The sequence below is a fragment of the Miniopterus natalensis genome, chromosome 3 (genome assembly GCF_054644295.1).
Source record: "Miniopterus natalensis isolate mMinNat1 chromosome 3, mMinNat1.hap1, whole genome shotgun sequence".
In the NCBI taxonomy this organism is placed as follows: Eukaryota; Metazoa; Chordata; class Mammalia; order Chiroptera; family Miniopteridae; genus Miniopterus; species Miniopterus natalensis.
In genome coordinates, this window is record NC_142083.1 from 33,478,873 (window position 1) to 33,490,847 (window position 11,975).

The 11,975-nt window shown below is 45.2% G+C and overlaps 1 protein-coding gene across 1 annotated transcript in view; it reads left to right on the top strand.

The window, feature by feature from the left end:
- Positions 1-11,613, top strand: part of LOC148093461 (microtubule-associated serine/threonine-protein kinase 4-like) — a 255,318-nt gene extending 243,705 nt beyond the window's left edge. The window contains exon 4 of the mRNA XM_087815398.1: positions 10,834-11,613. Within this exon, the coding sequence (XP_087671524.1) occupies positions 10,834-10,869 (36 nt within the window). The 3' untranslated portion in view covers positions 10,870-11,613. The remainder of the gene's footprint in view (positions 1-10,833) is intronic.
- Positions 11,614-11,975: the final 362 nt, after the last annotated feature.

The window sequence follows — 11,975 nt, forward strand, 5'->3', positions numbered from 1 at the left end:
ACCAGGAGGTCATGGTTTGATTCCCAGTCCGGGCACATGCCCGGGTTGCGGGCTCGATCCCCAGTGGGGGGGCGTGCAGGAGGCAGCTGATCCATGACTCTCATCATTGATGTTTCTCTCAGTCCTTCTCTCTTTCTCTACCTGAAATCCATTTTAAAAATATTTTAAAAAATAAATAACAAAACCAAAACAAGCCAAAAGAAGCATCACAAGGGCCTGTTTTGACTTTGGGAGGGTTCTGTATTTGTAGTGGGAGCAGAACTTTGGGAAGAGGCAATGAAAACCCCAAAGCCTCTTATCATTTTGGTGCTTATAAAAAGCAAAAATTTCACCGCATTGTAATTTTTTCAGCTAATTAACTGCCACAGATGTGATGCCATTAAGTTTAGAGTCTCTTTGGTTAACTTCAAAGTCATTAACACACACTGTGCAGCCCTCCCAAATCTATTTTGGAAAAGGGAGCCACATCGGCAGGTCCATAATCAATGTTTCCAAGGCTTTTGTTCCTCATAGAACCTGATCCTAATTTAAGGAACATTTGTCATTTTCTGTGGGTAACCGGCCCTCCCAAAGCTGAGGGTTGATGGTGCCAACCCTCCTGAGGGTGGCTTTGTCGCCCTGGTGTGCCTTTGGAGATACTGCCCCAAGGCTGACTTGCACAGCTCAGTGCTAACTATTCTTGGAGAGTATTAGAAATGTTTTCAGCTGCAAATAACCAAACACTCAACTGATAGTGGCTTGGATAAATAAGGATTTCTTATTAGCCACTTACAGATGTTTGTTGGTTGAGCGTCCGGGTTGGTGTGGTGTGGAAACCCTGTCATCAAGGCCACTGTTGTCTTTCATCTGCTGTCCTTAAGATGAGGCCTCTGACCTTGAGCAAATCACAGTCTAACTTGGCCAAGACTCAGTTTCTCCAGCAGAAAAAACTGGTGGTAAGGCTCCCTGTGATTGTGGGGCAGGGGAAAGACTGCAGTAAGTCCTGCAGGAGAAAGCGTGTAGCACGGTGCCCGGGCAGAGCTGGGCCGGTGCCCGCCGCTGTGGCAGGAGCCAGGGCAGCACCCTTTCTGTTGTCGCAGCCCGACGGAGGGGAGGCGACGGAGGGTGTGGGGGACGTGCCTAACCTGTGTTCTTCCGTCGTGGTCATTCCCACGTCCAGCCTTCGTTCAGCTGATGTTATTTGAAATAGCACATTGGAGGAAATACTTTTTGAAAAGTCACATACTGTATCCTTTAACAAATAGAACCTATTACTTAGGAAAATATATCCTGTAGAAGCCAATTGTTTATTCTATTCTGTGACCTCTTTACAATAAATTTCACTACCATTAAAGGCTTAAGTCATATTATTGATTATTTGAATATGCGTGTCATTAATCTTCCTCGGCCTCCTACATTTCATATGTACATTTTAAGTGTCGTCCTTTGCATTTAGATGGTGAAGGATGGTCAGAGGAAAGCAGACCTGTGGGTATTAGCTTCACACAGCACTTCAAGTGCTCCCGAGAGCTGATTTGCCTGTAAATTTCTGTGCTAAAATGGGCTTTCAGAATAGTGACTGCTGAGCTACGAGGGGTCCTTAGTAAATAAAAATGATTAATCTCAGCTGAATAAATTCACTTCCACTGGTCAAATAGTCTCATCCAATTGTCTTCCCTGCTCTATAAAAAGCCTTTTTCTTTTTGTATTAAGGTTGTCTGTAATTTTAATGAGACCTTTGAATTATCTGATTTTTAAAAATTGGCTCATAAAAGAATATTGATTTTTTAAATTGGGGTGATTGAAATGTTGTTTATGGGCAAACTGGTTTTCATCGATGGAACCTGGAAACCACTGTCAAGAAAACTCATCTTAAGTCTGCATTAAGATTCACTTAAAAAAATGATCACAACTCTTAATGATGGACTGTGGATTGGACAGTGACGTTGGGGTGGAAATCTGCGGGAACCGAAAGTTAAAAGTGAAAATCTGTTCAGCAGGGTTCTTTCTAGTTGCCTAATGTTCATTCCTGGTCATCGATGTTTACCTCTCTCCAAGGGCATTTTCCTGGGTAATGAGAAGATTCTAAAATCAAACAAGGCTTTCGAACGCTGAAGATGTTTGCCACTGTTCCGTTGAAGAATCTTATAGATTTATAGTGATTCTAAGAGGTGTCTCCTATCCACTGTATTAACTAGCTTTTTAGAAGCTTATGAACATTGTAGCTTTTATCGATTCTGGGGAATTGTACCCAACGATAAGCAATAGAAGTCAATGGTAACTTTCTTCCCATATAGGGGTGTGCAGATCAATATTTTGAATTTACTGTAATTTACGGGTAATAGATGGAGGCCCGGAGAAACTGCAGGGCCTCGCGGGGCACAGCTGTGCGGCGCTGCGTTGTTATCCGAGCTCACGGTAGGTCGCGGGCTCTCCCAGGCAACCAGAGACGGGCTCGGTGGCGGGGCTGCTACGCGTGTTTATCAAGAGCCTTCATAGGTCTCATCCAAGGGAAAAAGGAAAATCACAGACCTCGTCCACGATGACCTGAATCTTATCGTCCTAAAGGACCTCTAAATGTGTGCTGTCCTAAAGAAAATTAAAATGCTAAATATCTAGCATTTGTGTGTGTTTGATCTCCTGCCCGAGGAATTTTCCTGCTCCTGGGTAACAGGGTGTGTGATTTCACAAAGCCTCCTTGCCTTGAGTCTTCAGTTGTGCTTACGGCCTGTGCCAGGTTCCCGAGAGGGGAGGGGACGGTCCTGTGCGCCTGCTCTCTGGTCCGGCCCCCCCTCCCTAGGCTCCCGGGCGCTGCGGGGAGGCTGCTTTGCGAGGACCACAGCGCTTGAGGAGCAGGGGCTGGTGGCCGAGGTGCTCTGGTCTTTAAATGCAGGGCTTGTGTTCTCATGAACCTTCTCAGCGCCTATGACATAAATTGTAATAGCCTCATTTTATAATTTAGGACACCGAGAAGTTAGGGAAATTCTTCAAGGACACTTTCTAGCATTAGCTAAGATTAGAAAGTAGGTGTATCTGAATCTGGGTCTTGTGCATTTAATCACTAGGAAGTACACAGTTAGCTTAAATATGGATTTTAAAATTTTTTTTTTAGTGCAATGTTTGGCTGATCTTGTTTAGCTTCTTTGTTGTGAAGGATCGTGGCTTCCTAATTTGATCAAAACTAGTTTATTTCATTTCAAAAATGACACTTTAGTTTGAAAGAGATAGTTCTGGTTTTTTGAGAACAAAATAAGCACAGAAAATACAATATGACTATGGGGTGCAAGCTAACAACCTTGAGGAGCTAAATGCACTTCCCTTAATAGATAGCAGGCACTCAGTAAACTGAAGATGCAGTAATATAAGTTCTAGTTGTTACTCGGCAAACCCTGCAGAGAAACATGGAAACTTCTGACTTGGGAGGCAGATATCCCTCTTAGACTACCGAACTAGTCTATAAATATCTCATTCCCAAGCTTAGTTTTTTGACATCTAGGGTATAACATGCTAGGAAGCATCAAAAACCACAGTAATTGACTGGAAAGGAAGCTTGTTTCGTTTGCTCATTTGCTGGGGGTTAGCTGATGTGTGGACTTGCTATGCTTTTCTACTTTAAAAGGTCTGTGTTAAAAGTAATGTATTTGCGAGGTTTTGCTTCGAGTAAAATCAGAGTCTATAAAAATAATTTAAGTGTGAAATTTGCTTAGAAAGAGCTGCAAAAAGATCTTCTGTGTCCCTCCTTTCTAAGAGTGCTTGCCAGTGTGTTATCAGCTCCAGATGCAGCTTGATGCCCTTCGCGGGAGAGTCCAAGGTGCAGATACACCAGGCCTTACTAGGTGATGAAAAGTAATTAAACTGCCCTGGACTCAGGCTGATACGGATTCAAGGACAAGCTAAGCCACTTACCAGCTCCCTGACCTTGTGTAAGCTGCTTAACCTGCCCGAGCCTCAGCTCGGTAAAGTGGAAATAATAGTGGAGATTAAATAAGGTAATGGATGTTACTGTGCAGGAAACGTGAGGTACGTTATTAAGCACACGAAGGCAGATGAACTAAGTAAAGAAAAAAATTCCACCATTTGTGTGAAAATCTAAAGTGGAAAGGGGTTTGGTATTTAACTCCCATGCAAGAGAGAGCTGGGGTGACCACCTCTGCTTTTATCTCAACTCTGCAACTTGGTCTCAGGCTCCTGCCCCTCGCCGGGCGAGTTCCGGTGGCTTTTTCTGTCCCCTCACTCACATCCAGCTGCCCATCTTTAGGTTCTGGATGGCCCTCGGTGTTTTAGGACGACCCCTGTCCTAATCTCTGGATGGCGCACCCTGCCCTTAGCTCCTGAGGTTCTAGGCCTTCCCAGAAGTTAAGCATCTCCCCTCTCCGGCAGATTCTGGGCACAGTTGTCTCTGGAATCGGCCCCTGCCTGCCCTTCCCTCTGCCTCTTTCCCTGGTCTTGGCGTCCCGGGCAGCTGAAGAAGTCTCCTGACTCCTTTCCCGTTTGTCCTCAGTGAGCCGTTTGACACCCTGATGCCAGAGTGATCCCGTCTAACGTGCTCCTGTGGCCACGCTTTCTCCTATGTAAAATGTTCTGTGGGTTAGTTCCCCTTTGTCCATGGGATAGAGGCAGACCCTTCCAGACACCTCCTGTGATGTGGGCCTGTCCCTGCATCCACACTCCCGTCCTGTTGGTGTTTGCTCTCCACCCCCGGTCCCGGCCGGTCCCGCTTCCCCAGCCGTGTCTGCTTCGCTCCACCCGGCCTTGCCACATCTGTTCTGCTTCTGGAATGGCCCTTTCCTCGCGCTCGAGGCCGCCTAGCCAACTCCCAGAGAAAGCCCAGGCTCAACCATTGTGTCACTTGGGAATATTTGAATCGCAAGGAACAGAAAACACAAGTTAAACTGGTTTAAATAATAAAGGGACTTGCTTGGCTGGTGTGACTGAGAAATCCAGGTAATAGGCAAGGCTGGACCCATTGTTTCAAGATATCACCCAAGCCCCAGTTTCTTTCTATTTGTTCATGCTGCCTCTGATGTCTCCCCTTGGTGGCCATTAGATTCCTGGGGTTAATGTTCCTTTCCTGCCAGTTCTCTTGGAAGGGAGCTCTTTCCCAGGAATCCCGAGCAAACATTATTTTGCATCTAGTTTCCCCAGATTGAATCACCTGCCATCTTTGAACCAATTCCTTTGCCTGAGCAGTGAGCTTTGCCATTAGCTTAATTTCACCGGAGCTTGACCTTGAGGTTGAGCATAACGTCATTCCACCAGATGTGGTCTTCCTGAGTAATGAGGAACATCACTGGGCAAAAAACAGTCCTTTCCCCCCCTCAAAGAAAACCAATCACTCCCCTCCCTTGGACGTGCTGCAAACTTTAAAAAGACGCCTATTCCAGGTCTCTCCAGCACACAGTCCTTCATCCCCATGCCTGGAGCAGCACCTGGCATCTCGGCCTTTATGAAGAGTGTGTGATGGAATGAAGGAAACCAAGGTACCTGTTTTCACCTGTGCCTTTCTTCCTGCTTGGAGGAAAAGCTTCTGTCTTTTTGAAAAAGCATCATCGCTAACCCTCTGGGCTTGTATTCATGGAAACCCCCTCTCAGTAGCTCACAGCACCAGCCTGTTCTGGCGTTTTCGCAGTGGAGTGTAGGGGGAAAGCTGGGAGCCGATGATATAGGTTCCAGTCTTGCTCCCACTACCTCCTGGCTTTGTGGGCCGGGCAATTTCTAATCTCCTCTGGCCTTTCCACAGGAAGACTCATCCTGCCAGCCAGTCAGCTGATTTTGCAATTAAATCCATAGGCTCAGTTTTGATAAGATCTTACAAAACCGAAAGAGACAGACACCCACATTGTGACTCAGAAGAGAAGGCTATGGAAAGGGTCTAGGGGGCCAATGCCACGTCTTGAGGTTGATCGCTGTTTATTTGGGTTCATGCAGAAAAGGCCAACTTGGAAAGAAAGGAAGGTAACTACTTTCTTTTGCTTTTCAAAGATCGTGAGAATGGTTTTTGATCAAGTAAAATTTATATGAATATCCAGCAAACATGGTGTGTACCTTTCATGGTTATTTTGTTGGAGCTTTACTACCACAGATAAATGCATTAAAGTACGTCATGTTATATTCAGGAAAGGGGGGATGCTGTGGGATGCTCCACCCACCCCCCATTCGCAGGGGAGACGGGCTTCAGTGGCGTTTCACAGGCTGGAGGGTTTCCGCGCCCCCGCAGATCTGTAAAGGTCTGTCCGCTGCTGTGCAGCTTCCACCTGCAGGTTTTATGCAGAAAACCATGCACTCTGCGGGCGGTGCCCTGGGTGTTTCAGCAGTTGTTTGAGCACCAGCCACCTGCGCCTGCGGCTCTCATGGCGTGAATTTCTCTGTCCTCTGCTTCCGCCCTCACAAGTGACTCTCAGGAACGGAGGCCAGAAGATGGGGCCAGAAGCCGCCCTGTGAGGAAACCAGCCCACCGACCAGCCTGTTCCACAGCTAATTCTGCGGCCCGTCAGGCGGGGGGAGTCTCGCTGGCGGCACCTTTCCCTGCCCGTCAGCGCTTCCCACGTGCAAAGAAATAACTAAACGCCTAAACCGTCACCACGGTGATAGCAGCCTAGAAAAGTAATAGTTCACTATTCGTTTACATAGACCCTTTGCCTTTTATTGTTTTCCTCTATGAAATATTGCTTCGCCGATGGTCCTAGCCACAATCTCTCCCACTCCCCCTTTCTCTTTGGAGAGAACTTTGTAAAAAAATTTAGAATAATTTTAGATTTATAGAAAAGTTGCAGGATGGTTCCGAGAATTCTTACATACCTTTCCACCAGTTCCTCACGGTGTTAACAGCTTATATAACCTTATACATTGGCCAAAACTATGAAAATAACACCGGTACATTTGCTATGAACTAAACTACAGACTTTATTTGGATATCACCATCCTTTCCACTAATGTATTTTTTCTGGCTCAGAATCCAATCCAGGGCCCTATGCAGCATGTAGGCATCATTTCTCCTTGGTTTCCTCTGATACGTGACAATTTCTCAGCTGCTCCTTGATTGTCTCAACCTTGACGGTTTCGGAGAGAACTGGTCCAGTGTGTTGTAGAACGAACCTCCACCTGGGTGTGCCTGATGTGTTCCCACGATTACACCAGAGTCAAGGGTGTTTTAGGGAGAGTACCACAGAGGTGAAGTCCCTGCTGATCACACCATGTCGGGGACACAGGATGTCAGCAGGACTTACCGTTGGTGGTGTTGGCCTTGATCCCTTGCTCGGGTGGTGTTGGCCAGGTTTCTCCCCTGAAAAACTGCTGTTCCCTTTCCCTCCTCCGATCTTTAGAAGAGAGTCACTAAGTCCAGCCCGTGCTCAAGGGGAATAGAATTAAGTTCCACCTCTTGGAGAAGAGGGTATCTATATATGTTATCTGTAATATATGTCAATCTCCTTCCACCTTTATTTATTTAAAAATATGTTTTTATTGATTTTAGAGAGAGAGGAAGGGAGAGGGAAAGAGAGAAACAGCGATCGGCTGCCCCCTGCACACACCCCACTGGGGCTCAAGCCCGAAACCCAGGCATGTGTCCTGACCGGGAATCGAAAGGGCGACCTCTTGTTGGATGGGGTGACATTCACCATCCGAGCCACACCAGCCGGGGTTCCTCTCACTTTTAAATCACGAGTTGACTCATCCTATGAAAGAATAGTTTCAAGATCCCCTAAACACGCAGGGCACGTGTAGCCGTATTGTTCTGTTTGTGGTTTGTATAGGTATTAAATACGTATCAAATAGTATAAATACTTTTAAAAATATCACTGTGGCTGTCGCTTGTACATACGAAATGCTGCAGTTTTCTCTACTGTCTTCTTGAATGAAACAAGTTATTTTCTCCCTTTGAGGCCAGGGTCGGCGGGGGACGGGGGCAGACTCACCGGCAGCCCTCTCGACCTCCTGGGCTCTCCAGAAATTCTCCGCCCGGATTCGAGGAGCCCTGGTGTGTCTTCAGTCTTATCTGGGGCTCGCAGGGAGACAGCAGGGTTCTCAGGCAAGATTAACTTTACCTTTATTTTCAGTGTACATAGCTGCTCCTCAGCACTTTTAGAAAGGGCGAGTAAAAGCTATCATGATATCAAGCAAGGACTGATACACAGCAATTGTAAAAAATCTTAGAAGTCACTGAGTAACCAATGAAAACGAAAATTTTAAATATTTTTATTCTTAAACATATTCTTACAAATTTCTTTAATCCTACGATGCTTAATGATCACCTATCAGTTCAGATTGATGCTTCTAGACCTATTTCTCTCTCCCCCCTCTCCTTCCACCCTCTGATTCTTACCTGGCACTAAAATTTTAACACGTTTCAAATGTATAAGCACAAGCTTTGGTCTGTGACTGGGACCAGTACCACCTGTCTTATCCAATTATCTAAGTGCGCCTTATGTGACGTTAGGAAAATAAATTGAGGTCACACGCCAAGCCCCACAGGGACTTGGGCAGTAAGTGCCTGCGCGGCCCCTTGGGTCCGGGGGCTCAGCCCTTCGGCGTGTGGCCCGGGCATCGGGGCGGCAGTGCTCCTGGCTGTCCGCCTGCAATCGCTCCTCCCGCCTGGCATTTGCAGCCCTTCGCAGCTCCCATTCACAAGGTCTTGGCCACGGCACAGTCATTCCTCTCACTTTATTACCATCACATCTGATTCCAATTTGCTACCAAATTGAGTTTCCAGTGCCGAGCCTGACATTCACGCCGTCAGGTGGATTAGCTCCCTCAGCTCGGTTGGCGGGGAGGCTCAGGTCGCCGACAGCGGCCTATTAAATGTCCTCGGCGCCTCATCTCAGAGCTGGGGCCAGGGAGCAGCAGTGTTGGGCTCCACACCGTCACCTTTCCTCTCGTTTAGAACTCGTAATTCTAGACCTTTCGGGAAGACAGTGAAAACAGAGTTGGTTTTCACCCCTTATCTTGCTGTTTCAGCGTGTTTTTTCTCAGAGCGGAGCAGCCAGGGTGTGGCCCAGTCACTGGGTGAAATCTGATTGATTTCAGCGCTTTGGGATCACTCACTTGGCCTTTCCCCTTTCATAGTGATCTATTTGCATATGAAGTTGAAGTAACGAGACATTTTCTTTCTGTTTTTAATGCTAACCTCTCAGGCGCCCCTCCTTTTCTCGTAATTCTGCTGAATCCAGCAGGAGCCAATTTACTGGACTGGACAGAGTGGAGTTTACTTGTGGGATCTCCAGGCACCTTGCTGTGCAGTGGGTCTCCAATTCTTTTCTTAAAGGAACTTCTAGAAAGTTCTCTCTTTTCTTTTTTAAACCCCAATATAAAACTAATTTCTCAGTGCTTGTCATAACCAAAGATGCACATATAGAAAATTACTCATGTAGTTTTCATGTGCATATCAGTTCCTAAGGAAAACTGTCTTTGTCGTCAGAGGCTTGAGTCAATGAAGGTATATTTATGTTTCAGAATCAGGGAGCCAGGTTCAGCAGACACTATAATTTCTTGGGGCTAACCAAGGCTTACACAGAAAAGCAAAAAACAAAACAGCAAAGAAAGAAAGCATTTCACCCGTGAACCCTGCAGGCCTTGGAAAGAAAAAGTTCGCTACTGGGGGAAGGGAAAAGACACTCTGTTCCTAAAATTGTTGATTCTTCTTGCAATTAAACAGCGCTACGGTTATTGTAACCCTGTGTCAGGATACACTTGCCGGTCAGTAAGTCCGGCGTCAGAGCTACAGCAGCACCCTCCCCTCGGGCCCGGCTCTCGGGGCCCTCTGTGCGTGAGCCCCGCCGGAGCAACCGCATTGTTGAGAGATCAGATCTGAGGCCACTGTCCTGGGGGACGCTCGAGGAGTGCATAGAAATAGGGGACAGGAAAGGCGGCCTGAAGCTGATGGGGAAACTCTTTTCAAAAGATAATGCTGGAGCTCCTGGGAGGCAAAAAAAAAAAAAAAAAAGAAAAAAGATAATTATGGGAATGAAAAACCAAATTAGTCGCGTCTTTAGAATTTATAGTGTGTTCTTTCTGAGTTTAAACAGCCCGATGATGACTCATTGCTTCCTATTTAATGATTGTCATCAAGCGATCCCAGCTTTGAAAACTCCATTAGTGGGTGGAGGTATTTCTGTGTCCCTTTGGGTTTGTTTGCTTGGCTTGTTGTTTTGTGTTGTGTTGTGTTGTGTTGTGTTGGCCCACACCCCTCCGCGTAGTTAGGTAGATAATGGTCTTAATTTGACAGGAGTGGGAGAGCACCCTCTTGAAACTATCAAGTGCTCTATTCAGTGCTGCTGTCTGGTTTCCTCTTTAGAGGTTCATTAACCTACTTTTAAATACCCTGTCATAATTCACATTTGTTTTTTTTAAAAATAACACTAGCAAGACATTTTTTGATTTATTTAATTTTTTAAAAAAAATGAAGTGTAATCTTTGGTTTGCACAGTGTTTTGCATGAGCCTACTTCTGTTGGGGGCAAATAGTCTGATTTAACTGCTTCTTTCATTTCACCTTTTATTTCGTTATAATCCTGCCTGTTTCCTCTTTGGATAAGTGCTTGTTCCTCAGATTTGCCTTATGCTCCATTGTAGGACCATGTAACTCAGCTCAGTGTTTCACCGTCACTGCTTTGGGAGGGGTGCTGTCTCCGCTGCTCTGGAATTTAGATGAACTGTGTTTGTGCCTTAAACACAGTGGTTAAGACGAACAACGTAAGGCGGGATCCAGCATAAAATTATGACATTGCAATCTGTCCAGTGTAGAAAATGCCAGATTATGCATACAGGAGGGCAACGCACTTTTCATTATCCGTTTCCCGTCCCCGCGGTCTGAGGCCATGTGGCTAAGTCTTATACATACCTTTTCTTTTTTCTTTTGCAGAAGGAGCTGAGTCTTCCCAGAAGAGGAAGTTTGTAAGTAGCACGATTCTGTTTCCTTCTCTTGGCACAGTTTGTGATGTGGTTACTCTCGCACGAATTAGGTTTTCAGTGGCAAACAGAAGATTAATGCTAATCAACCAAATTAGGAAAACCAAAAAGTGCGTATTTATAAATGTCAAATATGAGTGATTTCAAGATAGCTTGAAGAAAGTTTCCAGGTTTTTTTTTCCCTCCTCATTGGCATTGAAAACAAGAATGCATATATATTCCTGGCAGAATCTTAATTTAAATTTAAAAATTCTATGTAAGCAAGTAAAGACATTATTTGGACTGCAGGTAGTATAAATTGATCTGAATCAAGAATTATGACCTGGAACTCTCGGATTGTTCTTCATACTCTGGATTTCGTGCCGAGTTAATGACGTAGGTTACACCTGAATTGGGGAAGACTTTGAGCCAGCTCAACTCTGTGATTAGACCTAGGCCTCACTGAGCTGACCCATGTAATGCTCTTGTATTTAAATAGCTCTGTAACCCTTGACTTCATTTCTTCATAGTGTTTTTCAACCTTTTCTTTGCATAAATCTTAGGGTTTGTTTTCTTATCTTAGCAAGTTGCAGAGTGAAATTAGCTGCCTTTAATATTGCACTAAGTTTAGGGTACATTTGTTAACAGTGAGTACTATGCAAAGGCTGGTCTAGAAACGTTTGGATTTGGTCTCCGATTTATGTTGAAGACTGTGCCACACAGATGGGCAATGCCCTTTTTAAAAAACAAGTGTAATATTTAAGATAAGTGAATGTACTTTCAACTTGGAGGGTGACAGACATATATGGTGACTATTGAAAGATAGAATTCGTTCTATTGACTAGATTTTAGAAAATTTCAGCCTTTGTGTCTAGGAACCAAAACATCATCAACCATGAATATTTCATTACTGTCCATTTAGTTCCTACTTCTTTACAAATTTAGGCTGCTGGGAGGACACCAGGTCACTGCTCTTGAGAATGCGCCTAGATGGGTTTTCACGAGCTCTCAGGTTATATATCTGTGCACTAGACGTTAATGGTCTAATAATTTGCCGTAGGAAATGCCCTTAGAATAAAAAACGTGCCTTAAACTGAATCTTGACAAGGATTCTTT